Source organism: Eucyclogobius newberryi, unplaced genomic scaffold, assembly GCF_026437365.1.
Source record: "Eucyclogobius newberryi isolate DKJ021-1_F unplaced genomic scaffold, fEucNew1.0.hap1 SCAF_16, whole genome shotgun sequence".
NCBI lineage: Eukaryota > Metazoa > Chordata > Actinopteri > Gobiiformes > Gobiidae > Eucyclogobius > Eucyclogobius newberryi.
This window is the reverse complement of record NW_027315790.1, coordinates 22,994,021-23,010,239: the sequence shown is the minus strand read 5'-3', so window position 1 is coordinate 23,010,239 and position 16,219 is coordinate 22,994,021. Positions and strand designations below refer to the sequence as shown.

At 41.0% G+C, this 16,219-nt stretch overlaps 1 protein-coding gene across 1 annotated transcript in view; it reads right to left on the bottom strand.

Moving 5' to 3' along the window:
• The window catches only part of efna3a (ephrin-A3a), a 139,926-nt gene that overhangs the window by 17,022 nt on the left and 106,685 nt on the right, over positions 1 to 16,219 (bottom strand). The window contains exon 2 of the mRNA XM_072447164.1: positions 581 to 882. Coding sequence (XP_072303265.1) covers positions 581 to 882 — 302 coding nt within the window. The remainder of the gene's footprint in view (positions 1 to 580; positions 883 to 16,219) is intronic.

The following is a 16,219-nucleotide window of genomic DNA, read 5'->3' as shown; positions in this document are numbered from 1 at the left end:
AATACTTTATATAGTACTATGATGTGATGTGTGTACTAGACAAACCTGTGAGACGACTATTTTAATAAATATATGAAGAATAAATGATATAATTGCATGCTTTTTTGGCATATATTTTGCATACATTTAAATAATAAATATAACATGTAAATATAAAAATATATAACACACATAGTTGTCTCAGTAGTAACATTTTTAATTTTTTTAAACAGAATGTCATTTTTCAACTTATACTAGGTCTATTATGAAATAAAATAAATCTAAAACTATTTAGTAAAGCTCAATTGATCCTATTTATGACTTTTATTTACTTTACTAGCATGATTTGTGGATTTATTTATTTTGGTGTACTTCAGTGAGTATCTGGGTTTGATCTTTTTGACAACTCAAAAATGAACAACAGATTAAATACAATTCGATTAACTTTGATTAGCAAAAATGTTTCTTTATGTCTTTATATTAAGCAAGTGACACTGCTTTTGGTTGTGTTTAAATGTCCATAGTTGAAAAAGAGAGGTCATGACCGTCACATTTCCTATCCCCATAAACACCTGTACCCAGCAGACACAAAAGTACTCACAGATGTAGTAGTACTCCTGCCCCACGTTGAACTCGTAGCCCAGAGAGAAGGCGCTGTACTTCTGGAACTTCTCGGAGAACTTGATGGGGGCGTGGGGCGCGTGGGGCCGGTTGCACTCCCACCTCTTGAAGCCGAGGCCAGGGTCGCACGTCCGGTAGCCCCTGTAGCTCACCATGTAGAGGATGTACTGCTCTGCCACCGTGCGCTCTAGCGTCCCCCGCTGGCTGCTGTTGTAGTGCGGGCAGTAGATGTCCAGGTAGTCGTTGACACTGACCTGCACCGTGTAGCCCTCCCGCCGAAGCCTGCAGGACAGGAGAGCAACATGTGGAATTAGAACGTGGCTTTTATTTTTCTTGGACAGATTTAGCACGGCACGACTTCTGTTTGGCACCAGCTTTTCTAGTAGAAGTAGATAAAATATTACATTTTATATAGTATTATGAAAAGAGAGAATTATTCACTATCAACACCACAGCAAACGTTAAAGTTACATGCACTTTACACAATAATTACATCAGATTTTTGGCATGCGTTTAAATGAACAAAAGATCTGATCATCTGAACCACCTGGTGATTTTTACTTGTTGTATTTGGGAGGAAAAGTACAAGGAATTTTAAAATAACTATTTCAATTGTGAACATTTTCTCTCATTTCTTTGTCTTTGTCACATTAGTTAATTCCTTTTTTGCACAATTTTGTTCCTCGTCAAAACCTGCAGAGATGTGAACTCATCAGAAATAAGATTACTTTCATCAAATTTAACTGTTTACGTGGCATTTCCAGAGGTCCAGACGATAATGATCAGATTTTTGGTCTAGTAGGATATATTTTCTATTATGTGACCAGCTTCAGACACTCAAACTGTGACATAAACAAGCTGTGCATTTAGAGAATGCGCTGAGTCAACATTATTATTCATTTTATTTCTAACCATTATTTTGTGACCAGAATAATCACAATTTTGATAAACAGAACAGACTTTGGTGTATGACATTAAATTGTGATGTCTTGATAAGTGTGTCAGGGCGTCGCAGAAATGGCAGGTCTTTCTGAGTGTTCGTGGTCTGTTATTGGTCAGTGGTTTTATATCCACACAAAGTTATGTGAGGAAGAACCAGAGCTGTTATGTTCAGTGGTGAGTGAAGGCCGGCCTCTGTTGTCCAAATGAATATAGAAGTCAAATGGGGTCATAAAACATCACAATTTGTTTCCAAAGAGACTATGTACAAGGTATAAGAGTTTATAACACAAATACTTATACTGTATATACTTATTTATGTATTATATATGTGCCAGTGGTCATAATGTTATGGCTGATTGATATATAATGTTGTAATTCAAAAATATACGGCAGAGAACATGACATAGATAAACAGTTCACTTTGTTTGTACGGCAAAACACAAACTAGATGTATGATATTATGATAATTATTATTCTGTGATTGGTTGAATCCACCACAATGCAATTTTCAGCCATTATGATATTCAAATGTTTTATACCAATATCGATTTGCATAATGTTCAACCTCAGGGCAACTAAGTTTATGTTCAGCCCACAAAATAACTTTATAATTCAATAATTACCATAACATTCTATTTTCGACAAGGTGAAAAATGAATCTTTTCGGCGCTCCAGGTGTAATTCCATTGTGTGTTTTAAACAGGCTGCTCTTTCAGGACCTCCGACACCATTTGCACACAAAAACACACATTCTGAGCCCAAATGCCTGGTGGCTGGTGCTGAGCGTGGAGCGGTGCATGATAAGCGGCTCCCTGGGTCGGCCCCTGAGCCAGCTGCGGGCCGGGTCAGCCAGGCGGAAGAGGCCCCTGTCAGAGCGGGCGCCCGCCGCATGCAGGGCGTCCCGCGGGAGACAAGGGTGTACGTATGATGGGCCGATCTCCCCTGGCAACCGGCGTCACGGTCCGGCAGGTTGTTAGCGGCGAGAGCAGGAGCATGTGTGCAAAGGCAGCCAGGGTTTTTCTAAGTGCTTTAAGTGTTAACCCAATTTTAAATACACACTTCAATGAACGCAGTAATGTAGTAGTTTGTGTGTACTATACTGTAAGAAGTACTTATTCATCCATACAATGTAGTTTAATGAATGAATGCAATGTACTTTCACCACTGCAAATAATACTCCGGGTATTGTTTGGTCTGGCTACTTCTTCTGCCATTGATCTAAATATACTGCAGATAATATTGTGACTTTTGTTTGGAAGATATGTACATTTTTAATATCGAATACATAGTTTATGGTAAGAATAGAAATAAAAAGCTAAAAAAAATCTTTAAAAAATGGGTATAAGTTGAGATTTCTGCACTTTTGTGATTAGTTTTACAGACATTTCACATTTGTCTGATAATTAAACCTGAATTGATATGTTTAAATACATGTTTTAACTCATTTCTAGACGCTTGACATAATATTGTTTGACTATTGTTATCGGGATAATTATTCAGATATTGTTTTTGTGAACTGCCCACCCTTATTATTGATACATCCCCTGCTGCTGTTGGTCCACCCTAAATGGCAAAAACAACATGTTACTCCCAGGATAACACATCATTTTCCACGTATTTATTTTCATTGATCCAAAGCAAATGTTTTTGTTTTAATATTAAAGCTAAAATGTACCTGCTTTGGAAACTGAAAGGAGGAAGAGGATAAAGTAGATAGCCACTTTGCTACACATGTCTGATTTTATTGGTTGATTGGTTGATTTTATTACATGCACAGCTAGAACAACTTTTTGTAGTCAGGGAAGTGAAGCTCAGGGTGGACCACCAGCACACAGCCAATCAGCTCTCATCCCAAAGAGTCATAAAACATCACACGCTGCTCTTTCTTACGTGTTTATGATCGAGAACAACACACAACAGTCTGATTTGATCTCATATACTGTTTTACAATATACTTCACAATACCAATTCAACAAGAAAAGTTTGATAACGTCGCTTTAATCTATTTTAAAATCAAATTCAAGTATGTTTGTCTCGTTTTTTCTTGCCGAGAAGGAGGTTCTGTGAGGACAGGATCGCTGGGACACTTATCTTTTTGCTTATTTCCTGTGAATGTCGGGTTACTCCTCCAGTTATTTATTGACCAATAATAGTTTAAGCTTCTATCCGTCTGTTGTGAAGCCCTGCGAGGCGACTGCTGTTGTGATTTTGGGCCCTACAAAAATACACCGAATTGAACAAAATAAAACAAACAAATGAAAAAATAAAACAGATTTATTCAAAGTAGTAGAAGTAAAGCAAAAAAAAAACACACAAAAATTATTGAATTTTCCTGCTGCGTTACACCCTACAATAAAGACAAGCACGTGGTCTGGAGCATCGTATCTATAACATTTCCATAAATCATTTAAACGCCTCACATAACGATGAAGATGAGTGCAGCGCTCTCACCCCGGCTCAAATAATGTGTTATGATTTAGCATTTGGGCCGCCCGCTGCGCCCCGCCTGTATTTAATCCTAAGTATATGTAAATGACACAGTGTGTAATTAGACAAAGTAGGAGTCATTAGAGTCTCCTGCAGGTGAATCATCTTTAGCAGCAGTCAAGCGCGGCCTCCTTCTACGCTGACGCAACCGCGCGCTCGGGGCAGCAGGGGGCGCTATTGAGCCGCGCCCCGCTCACACACTTCTGCTCCCATTTGCTTTGTGTCAGTTTCTTCCTCACACTTTTTCACATTTACAACTATCCATGACTGTGTTTGAAATTATAGCTACGCTGAGGACGCTGGTGCACGTAAAGCACGTCACACCACCGCGTCCGGAGTTCTACGTTCATCTTAATAGTGTTAAAATACCATGTTTATTGCTCAAAAGTCTCCAAAATGTATAGTATTTGAAGCCCTCTTCTGATGTAAATTCCCTTAATGATTGCACTAACCTCAAAGCTGTGAAGACCAAAACTCTTTGTATTGAATTTGAACTGTAAACTGTTCATTTTTATATTTATTTTCTATGTATATTTTGAAACTGCAACTGTATTAAGCCTCTTGCAATGGTATTGTTTATATAATTGTACATTTGAGTTAAAAAAAATAAATAAAAAACTTCAATTCAATTACAAACCCGGGATCAGGAATACCACCACACCTTTGTCTCACCCGTTTTTTTAATCACGGTTACACATTATCTACCTTCTCCTCTCTCTACCTTTCTCTCTCCTTTGGTTCGTTTTCACAGGCCATCCATCTTATCCGTCCTACATCTCTTGTCTTTTAGATGTTGGATGGCAAGAGTTTTGTCTTGCGGTGTTGCGCGGAACAGACAACGCGGCTGCGCTTCAAAGGGACTATATTTAGCGGGAGAAAAGGCGGGCGAGCGGGCGAGGCAGAGTGGTCGGCGTGGAGGGGCAGATAAAGTGGTACAATGGCTGTGGGATTGATGGGATGGTGTGAGGAGACAGAGGCGAGATGAAAGAAGAGGCGAGGGAGATGTGGTGAATATGAAAACACGCCGCGAGGAAAATCCTGGATGTGAGCGGAGTGTAAAAAAGGAGCGGGAGTGACACGCCGCCATTGAGAAATATACAGCGGGGAGGAGAGCGAGAGGGGCTTGGTATGACTGACACATATTCCATGTCTTTTAAAGTGTAAAATAGGCACATGCGGCGGAGGTATAGACATGCAAGCAAAGGTGCAAAATACTACAAGGCGCCTTCGGTACTTTGAAGACAAGAAGTACTTTGATGAGCGAGTGCTATACATGGAGTATGCGGGTGTCATGTGACCTAGTTTGGAGTAGCAGCATTGTTGAAGGTGGAAAGTGTAGTAAAAATGGCATGGATACAAAACAGACTATAAATATACCACCTATAGGTTCTTAAATGAGCGACGCAGTGGTTCAGGAGGCAAATGATTCTAGATCTAACCGCTCACGGTGAGGCGCCTAGTCCCAACCTCCAAATACCCAAACATGTTGATATCAGACATGTCGCAGCACAAATAATGAACAAAAACAAATCATTTACTAAAATAAAAAAAATATTCTGTCAACTGGACAAATGTTTTAAGAGTGAATACGCTTCAACACTCATCCAAGTAGTTTCTTCAGTTCATCTGACAGAGAAGTGAGTCACTGCCTTATATCGGTCTGAACGACAGGCACAGGTCCAATACAAACTGACTGAGGGTGCGTACGAGTTTCAAAGGGATGCAGTATTATCTTCCATTAAATTACATTATTTTAAATTCTCAAATGAGGGTGTAATGCACCCTTTCTCACCCTTTCTCACCCCTGTAGACCCGGGCCTGCTGAAGGGAGGAGCTAAGTACACTGAAACTAACACACCTTATATTTTATGACATTTGTTAAGTCCATTAAGTTACACAACAGAACTACATCTTGTCAGTGACTTATCAGAACTGCCAGAACTTACTGAAGAAGCCACTTGGATGAGTGACCAAACTTATTCACTGTTAAAACTTTTGTCCAGTTGTCAGAAGTCAATTTTCTTTTGTGATGGAACCTGCCTGGACTAGACCAGAGCATGCACTGTAAAGGTTTCTCAGACAAACACACACACACATTACACATTAAAGATGTAGGTTAGGAGTAGGAGTGTCATAATGGAGATATATACGTGTAATGCCATACTGTGGAACATTACAGCAAAGTATTACAAGTTCATGGGGATAATCGATAATCGATTCGGTTCGACTCACGATTCAGGACCTACGATTTGATTCATCACAATTCTGTCACGAGTCCTAAAATAATACAGTTTTGTGTCATATTTGGGAACAAAAACAACAAAATAATAGTACATTTTCTCTTTTGATTATTGTTCTTTTAAATAATATGTGAATTGCACAACTGTAGCCTAATGTGTTTATTTCATAGAGGGTTTAATACAGGCCACGCTTGGTGCATTTAGCCTGTGCTAATCATCTTCCACATGTGAGATTAGCTTCAAAAGTATACATACATAAGAACATCAGTGCAAACATAAATGATCAAAGTAACAGGAGTTGTATGTACTAGATGTGCTATAAAAAGTGTAAGAACAAAAGTGAAAAAGTAAACCATTATTTATATGGCAAGTTGTGTAAAAAGTGTCAGAAAACCAAAGATTGAACCCGTTTAGTGAGAGCAGTCATGTGCAGCCTGTTATCGATTTGTGCCTGTAATTTCCACAACACACTTTACTAAATATTCACGTTTCCTTTGAAAAGGCTGCGTAATCCGAACAGTGCAATTAGCTGTGGCCGCATTTGCATCCCATCTGCATTTTGAGTTACGATTCCTGGAGAGTGGAGAGAGGACCGCGAGGAGAGAGGATGTTCTGTGAAAGATGGATTACACCATTCATTATCTGCACATCATTTCATTAATTAATCTATTAATGCGTTTGACACTCACAACTTATGTATAATTCAACATGTGCCATTGGTGTCATTGTGCGACAACACTAATCACTGGAGCGCCTGTGTCGGCCAGAAGAAATGGGACTTTTGAAGATGGAGAACTGCTAATAAATGGATTCGTTTTCCACACACTATATAATCTTACACTGCTTGTTGACATATGTATTCCATCAGTAGAATATGAATAATGCATCAGTCTGAGTCAGCACTTTTTCAGACACTTAAATTGGCTTTACATTTGAGTGCATGATTCATTCTCATATGTCATATTTGATGTTGCCTGACCCGCCAGCCCCGCCCACATTCTGTTCGAAAGCGTCATTGGACCATTGGAGGGCGTCAAAAACAACTGTGCAGCATTTACCGCTCCAACCAACGCCGCTAATTTGTGTCACGTGTCTCTCACATGCAGAAGACGTTGTGTCACGTGTCTCTCAAATACAGAAGACTTTGTGTCACGTGTCTCTCAAATGCAGAAGACTTTGTGTCACGTGTCTCTCAAATGCAGAAGACGTTGTGTCATGTGTCTCTCAAATGCAGAAGATGTTGTGTCACGTGTCTCTCAAATACAGAAGACTTTGTGTCACGTGTCTCTCAAATGCAGAAGACGTTGTGTCACGTGTCTCTCAAATACAGAAGACTTTGTGTCACGTGTCTCTCAAATGCAGAAGACTTTGTGTCACGTGTCTCTCACATGCAGAAGACGTTGTGTCACGTGTCTCTCAAATACAGAAGACTTTGTGTCACGTGTCTCTCAAATGCAGAAGACGTTGTGTCACGTGTCTCTCAAATGCAGAAGATGTTGTGTCACGTGTCTCTCAAATACAGAAGACTTTGTGTCACGTGTCTCTCAAATGCAGAAGACTTTGTGTCACGTGTCTCTCAAATGTGGAAGACTTTGTGTCACGTGTCTCTCAAATGTAGAAGACGTTGTGTCACGTGTCTCTCAAATGCAGAAGACTTTGTGTCACGTGTCTCTCAAATGCAGAAGACTTTGTGTCACGTGTCTCTCAAATGCAGAAGACTTTGTGTCACGTGTCTCTCAAATGTGGAAGACTTTGTGTCACGTGTCTCTCAAATGCAGAAGACTTTGTGTCACGTGTCTCTCAAATGCAGCAGAAGACTTTGTGTCACGTGTCTCTCAAATGTAGAAGACTTTGGGTCACGTGTCTCTCAAATGCAGAAGACGTTGTGTCACGTGTCTCTCAAATGCAGAAGACGTTGTGTCACGTGTCTCTCACATGCAGAAGACTTTGTGTCACGTGTCTCTCAAATGCAGAAGACTTTGTGTCACGTGTCTCTCAAATGCAGAAGACTTTGTGTCACGTGTCTCTCAAATGCAGCAGAAGACTTTGTGTCACGTGTCTCTCAAATGCAGAAGACTTTGTGTCACGTGTCTCTCACATGTAGAAGACTTTGAGTCACGTGTCTCTCAAATGCAGAAGACTTTGTGTCACGTGTCTCTCAAATGCAGAAGACGTTGTGTCACGTGTCTCTCAAATGCAGAAGACGTTGTGTCACGTGTCTCTCAAATGCAGAAGACTTTGTGTCACGTGTCTCTCAAATGCAGCAGAAGACTTTGTGTCACGTGTCTCTCAAATGCAGAAGACTTTGTGTCACGTGTCTCTCAAATGCAGAAGACTTTGTGTCACGTGTCTCTCAAATGCAGAAGACGTTGTGTCACGTGTCTCTCAAATGCAGAAGACGTTGTGTCACGTGTCTCTCAAATGCAGAAGACGTTGTGTCACGTGTCTCTCAAATGCAGAAGACTTTGTGTCACGTGTCTCTCAAATGCAGAAGACTTTGGGTCACGTGTCTCTCAAATGCAGAAGACTTTGTGTCACGTGTCTCTCAAATGCAGAAGACTTTGTGTCACGTGTCTCTCAAATGCAGAAGACGTTGTGTCACGTGTCTCTCAAATGCGGAAGACTTTGTGTCACGTGTCTCTCAAATGCAGAAGACTTTGTGTCACGTGTCTCTCAAATGCAGAAGACTTTGTGTCACGTGTCTCTCAAATGCAGAAGACTTTGTGTCACGTGTCTCTCAAATGCAGAAGACTTTGTGTCACGTGTCTCTCAAATGCGGAAGACTTTGTGTCACGTGTCTCTCAAATACAGAAGACTTTGTGTCACGTGTCTCTCAAATGCTGAAGACTTTGTGTCACGTGTCTCTCAAATGCGGAAGACTTTGTGTCACGTGTCTCTCAAATGCAGAAGACTTTGTGTCACGTGTCTCTCAAATGCAGAAGACTTTGTGTCACGTGTCTCTCAAATGCGGAAGACTTTGTGTCACGTGTCTCTCAAATGCGGAAGACTTTGTGTCACGTGTCTCTCAAATGCGGAAGACTTTGTGTCACGTGTCTCTCAAATGCGGAAGACTTTGTGTCACGTGTCTCTCAAATGCGGAAGACTTTGTGTCACGTGTCTCTCAAATGCGGAAGACTTTGTGTCATGTGTCTCTCAAATGCAGAAGACTTTGTGTCACGTGTCTCTCAAATGCGGAAGACGTTGTGTCACGTGTCTCTCAAATGCAGAAGACTTTGTGTCACGTGTCTCTCAAATGCAGAAGACGTTGTGTCACGCGTCTCTCAAATGCAGAAGACTTTGTGTCACGTGTCTCTCAAATGCAGAAGACTTTGTGTCACGTGTCTCTCAAATGCAGAAGACTTTGGGTCACGTGTCTCTCAAATGCAGAAGACTTTGTGTCACATGTGTCTCTCAAATGCAGAAGACTTTGTGTCACTTGTCTCTCAAATGCAGAAGACTTTGTGTCACGTGTCTCTCAAATGCGGAAGACGTTGTGTCACGTGTCTCTCAAATGCGGAAGACGTTGTGTCACGTGTCTCTCAAATGCAGAAGACTTTGTGTCACGTGTCTCTCAAATGCAGAAGACTTTGTGTCATGTGTCTCTCAAATGCAGAAGACGTTGTGTCACGTGTCTCTCAAATACAGAAGACTTTGTGTCACGTGTCTCTCAAATGCAGAAGACTTTGTGTCACGTGTCTCTCAAATGCAGAAGACGTTGTGTCACGTGTCTCTCAAATACAGAAGACTTTGTGTCACGTGTCTCTCAAATGCAGAAGACTTTGTGTCACGTGTCTCTCAAATGTGGAAGACTTTGTGTCACGTGTCTCTCAAATGCAGAAGACGTTGTGTCACGTGTCTCTCAAATGCAGAAGACTTTGTGTCACGTGTCTCTCAAATGCAGAAGACTTTGTGTCACGTGTCTCTCAAATGCAGAAGACTTTGGGTCACGTGTCTCTCAAATGCAGAAGACTTTGTGTCACGTGTCTCTCAAATGCGGAAGACTTTGTGTCACGTGTCTCTCAAATGTGGAAGACTTTGTGTCACGTGTCTCTCAAATGCAGAAGACTTTGTGTCACGTGTCTCTCAAATGCGGAAGACGTTGTGTCACGTTTCTCTCAAATGCAGAAGACTTTGTGTCACGTGTCTCTCAAATGCAGAAGACGTTGTGTCACGTGTCTCTCAAATGCGGAAGACGTTGTGTCACGTGTCTCTCAAATGCGGAAGACGTTGTGTCACGTTTCTCTCAAATGCGGAAGACGTTGTGTCACGTGTCTCTCAAATGCGGAAGACGTTGTGTCACGTGTCTCTCAAATGCGGAAGACTTTGTGTCACGTGTCTCTCAAATGTGGAAGACTTTGTGTCACGTGTCTCTCAAATGCAGAAGACTTTGTGTCACGTGTCTCTCAAATGCAGCAGAAGACTTTGTGTCACGTGTCTCTCAAATGTAGAAGACGTTGTGTCACGTGTCCCTCAAATGCAGAAGACTTTGTGTCACGTGTCTCTCAAATGCAGAAGACTTTGTGTCACTTGTCTCTCAAATGCAGAAGACTTTGTGTCACGTGTCTCTCAAATGCAGAAGACTTTGTGTCACGTGTCCCTCAAATGCAGAAGACTTTGTGTCACGTGTCTCTCAAATGCGGAAGACGTTGTGTCACGTGTCTCTCAAATGCAGAAGACTTTGTGTCACGTGTCTCTCAAATGCAGAAGACTTTGTGTCACGTGTCTCTCAAATGCAGAAGACTTTGTGTCACGTGTCTCTCAAATGCAGAAGACGTTGTGTCACGTGTCTCTCAAATGCAGAAGACGTTGTGTCACGTGTCTCTCAAATGCAGAAGACTTTGTGTCACGTGTCTCTCAAATGCAGAAGACTTTGTGTCACGTGTCTCTCAAATGTGGAAGACTTTGTGTCACGTGTCTCTCAAATGCAGAAGACTTTGTGTCACGTGTCTCTCAAATGCGGAAGACGTTGTGTCACGTGTCTCTCAAATGCGGAAGACTTTGTGTCACGTGTCTCTCAAATGCAGAAGACTTTGTGTCACGTGTCTCTCAAATGCAGAAGACTTTGGGTCACGTGTCTCTCAAATGCAGAAGACGTGTCACGTGTCTCTCAAATGCAGAAGACTTTGTGTCACGTGTCTCTCAAATGTAGAAGACTTTGTGTCACGTGTCTCTCAAATGCAGAAGACTTCGTGTCACGTGTCTCTCAAATATTTTCGGAACATTCAGAACAAAATAACTTTATTTACCTGAGATTTACAGAGTTTAGTGCGTCGCTTGTTGACTCAGCCATGTTTGTTTAGACACGAACGGACAATGATTGATGATTGGTTAATCCGCCTGTCAATCACTCCCTTTGGAAATTGGCGCGACTGGGTTGGATCCCAGACCCTCAGGTTTTGTAAAGTAGTCCGTCAAAACGTGTTGGGAACGGCTATATTTGATGGTGGTGAGCTACTTCGGTTGCCACAGCTGCCCTGGGGTGGACTGACAGAAGCGAGGCTGCCAGTCGGCACCACAGATACAGTCGGCATCCGGGGAAACGCTCACAAACGGCTGTCGTGGAGGAAGAAATCCACTCGTTTAAATGCGAGGAGCTGCTTTATCACCCGCTGTTCAAAAACGACAAGCGCAAACGCCGGCTTCAGGAGTTTTATTGTGCTAAATACAGATATGAAGCCGGGGGAAGAATAAAGTTGTTCAGCGACATTTGTATGAATATCCAAGGATGCTAACGGTAGCTTTGGTCTAAATGCTACAGCGATGTTAGCGGCACCTTTTGTATTTTAACATCGCTTCTTCTTATTTTTTGGTGTTTTATGGCGGTTGGTATCCATAAAGTGTTACATTACTGCACCTACTGTAGTTGTACATCTTCAAAGTATGTGTTTTACGCTACACGGTGAAAAATAAAACGAGAGAGAACGAGAGAAATGCCCATTAAAACTCAGATGTGACTAGACTTGAATTAGTCAGATAATAATTATCAAATTGTGAGATCATTCCTGCACGTCATGTTATTTTGTTCAAATTGATAAATCGGGATTGATATTTTTTGTCTTGGATGCAGCAGCTTTACCCTCAAATTCAAACTTTTTTCCACCGCCCTCTCCTATTGGCCAGTAAGACGCTGAGTGAGTGACAGTTGGATTTAACCAATTACAATGAAATGTGAACTTTCTGAAGGAGGATAACTTTAGTTACCTCTTCAAAGCAATATAAATTCAATAGGAATTTATTGTGATCTGGCTCCAGGACAAATGTGATATTAATGTTTGGTCATATCGCACACGCCTAGCTTCAAATTCACGCATTAGAAGAGTGTGTTTCCCAGACGAGACCACGCCCCTAATATGACATGTAGCAGACTGTATGCTGTATGTATGTATCTGAGCCATGTCTTTTATCAATGTTACGACTATTATTCACTAAACTGACATCCTAAAGGTACATCCTGGTCTCAACGAGCAACGTGTTCTTTCAATAAAGTTCTCGAGTGTAAATGGAGTTGTCACAATAATTATTGTATCGACTCAACGTTAAATAAATGAGAGACGGAACAATATTTGTACAGGTCAATATTTATCCTGGGTCCATTTTTATTGCACAAGTGGGTCATTTTTTGTCAAACACGCAACTTTTACTACTCATATAGCTACAAATTTAGGCACGTAGATGTTTTGGATCCACTATTTATTGAATTCATTTGATATTATAAGGATTTGTTTGTTGATTTGTTGTTTGGAAAAGAGCTTTCAGATATTAACAGCATTAACAAGATTCATGGCCAATGCATCAGTGGCACGAGATATGTTCAATATTATCCTTTATTCTGATTGTTTCTTTAGAAAACACACATAAATCACACTCGAGACGTTATTGTTGCAGGCCCGAGTGTAAAGATAGAAATCAGAGAGACAAACTGTAGCGTTGCACGGCACATTTGCCTCAGACATCTATATGTATTTCTATACCATTCCCTGGACTTGGAGCACAAGTTTGTTCCTCCGTGTCGGGGCTGGCAGCAGGTTTTGAGCGCATCATGTGATTGATTGTAATTGGTTACCGGTTCAGACAGCTCGACAGCAGCCGCCTTATTTGTTCCTGTCAGTGTTCGGGACAGAGACACCCGAGGACAGGAGAAGGAAGATCATTTTGGGGAGGAGAAAAGGGAGGAGGAGGAGGAAGCGAGGTGCCGCAGACAGAATAGAAATGTACAGTCGACCATAAAAGGGCGGAGGCGGCGGGAGGTCCCTAAAGGTGTTTGGTGTTATATAAGCAGCCCACTTAGCGGCACAAGACAGAAAGGTTTCAGGGCGGAGAGGAAGGAGAGGAAGGAGTGAGATTTAACGCATTTATAGGAGGCGAAATGCAATGAGTGATGACAGAAACAAGATACGTATAGGCAGAAGGCTAGACAGTACAGGGCTGAGCGGAGGTTTTGACAGGAGGAGAACGCTCTCAACTACGACTGGTAAATAAGACTCCTGAATTTGTTTTGCTGTGTTTTCCCCTGGCGGCTATAAGTAGGTCAAAAGGCAACCAAGAATGGCACGTGTTTCTGTCGACGCTCGGCACGACGTCCACACTGCCGCTTTCGTCTCGACAACGTTAATTCTTCTTTTATCATCTTCCTGGACTCAACTGGACTCTCTTACACACTTTTACCTCTTCTATGTATTTCTATGTTATGTTCAAAGAGTAAAAAGTGTTTGTTTTTTCCGTTGACATATGAATTAGAAGCCAATGTTCACTGCTCATGCTGTCGATCACTTAGCAACTTAGCTCGTCCAGTAAGATATGGAGGATGCTTGAGCCAGTCCCTATGTAAAAAAAAAAAAAAAAAAAATGGCTGGACAAGGTGTTAAGTTTGAGCAAAGGGACAAACACAGACGTTTATGAATGTCTCAGATTTTCACACAAGATCAACAGAATTTTTGCAGCAGAATCAGAAAAGGTTTGTTGCCATTGTCAATGAACAGAATTCACAAACATAGGAAGTTGTTTTGGTGATTTGGTGCAACATAAAACAATGAACGATGATTAAAAAAAACTATGTAAAGTCAATGTTAAATCTGCTAAAGGGATAAAAATCAAATAAAAATATGTACACAAATTATATTGCACTGTAAATTACTTGACCCATCCATTCTGGCTTATTTATTATCTATTTATGATCAAGACAACAAGGTGTATTTGAGTAATAACAGATTTCCAACTTTACATACTGTATTTTTCAGACTATAAGTCGCACCAGCCAAAAAATGCATAACAGAGAAGAAAAAAACATATATAAGTTGCACTGGAGTATGAAATGTGGTTGCAAGTGTGAAAATAACAAATAATATACATATACTCTGGAGCGACTTATATGTGATAAGTATATAAGTATAAATATAAGTATAAGTCGCATCCTGGCCAAATATGGTATACATTTACATATCATTATTATTTGTCTGCTTGTCTAGTGTTATTTGTCCTGTTTTTGTCTATGTCCTTCGTCCCTTATGTTGAATCAGGTTAATTCATTTGCACATAATGCGTTTGTTTGTTTGTTTTCTGTTTGTTTTAATGTCTTTAAACTCCTTTTGTCTGCTTACTTTAGAAGGAACGTGCATGTTTGTTGACTCTCTGTATCCCTGCCTTATGTGAACACAGCACCCTCGCAAATAACAAATAAAAACAATTATATTACAAAATAAAACAGCCTTTACACCTGAACTAAAGAGCTACGTTTGAGTCCCGCACTATATCTGGAAGCTGTCGTTGCAGAGGTCATTTACCTATGTTTTCTTCTTCATTTGTGCAAGACTTTGTTGTACACTGACAAATCTCTTCTGTTTATAGTCTTTCCTTCCAACGCGGCTTTTGCACTGCACTATAGGTATATTTAAAAGTGCATAAAAAAGACTTATGGCCATCTCACCCTCCCCATCTCTGCTCCTGCGGCTCTTCTTTCCACTGTGCATTGTCTGTTGTGCTTTTGCTGTCTCATCACCATTTTCGAGTAGGAGTGCGCCGCTAGTTAGCACAGACCAGCGACGACTGCCACGAGAGGAAAGAGCGGAATAAACCCACCAGGACAAAGATAGCAGCGCTGTACCTTTCACATGTGCGGCTAAAACACCCCTTTGGAGAATACCGCGCATATCAATAAATAACAAAGGCGAGCGCGCTTTGTGCTGGTGGGGGAAATGCAGCTAAAAACGTACCGAGCAGGAACAATGCAGAAGCTTAAAGGGCAGAGCAGCTCGTCTGTGACTAACAAATAGAATATCATCAGGAAGCGTTTCCACTCCACTGATGCCCATCGGTTCTGTTGCGCTCCACTAAGGATTAAAAGTCATAATCGCGCGGCAGATAAAACAGAAATAATCTTTCTAATGAATAGGAATATATTTAATGGGGTTTGTTAGTTTTTCTAAGTGATTTAAGTGTTATTAACTCAACGATCAACAATGAGGCCACTACTTATTTCTAGTGGCTGAGGACATGGCCATTAACTTGAATAAACTAGACTAAATCAAAGCTCTCTGACTATTCTTGTAAATGAGTTTTTTTTTTTTACACCCATAGAGTATATTGTAAAGGCAGTTAATGACAAAATCACACCACTGCACACTGTCTCTATATTAAGTGTTTTATCAATGGGATGACCAAAGAAAGAGTCTGCGTGGCCTGATTGGATGAGGCCCTGTTTACACCCAAACCCTGTGGTCTTTCCTCTTGTTTACAATTTTGGGATGACGTTTAAAAGCTTTTCTGGGGCATTTAAGTAAGTAACAATACATACATTTCTGTGTCTTTGTTTTAGATATAAACATTATGCCCTATCACTGCACAGATCAGGGCTGCGCTCCCATCCTGCTTTGTCCAGTGTTTATGAGCTCGGAATGGGCCCTGTCCCCAGAGGAAGTGCCTCTTCCAGTGTTTTCAGTGGAGCGTGGATTGAA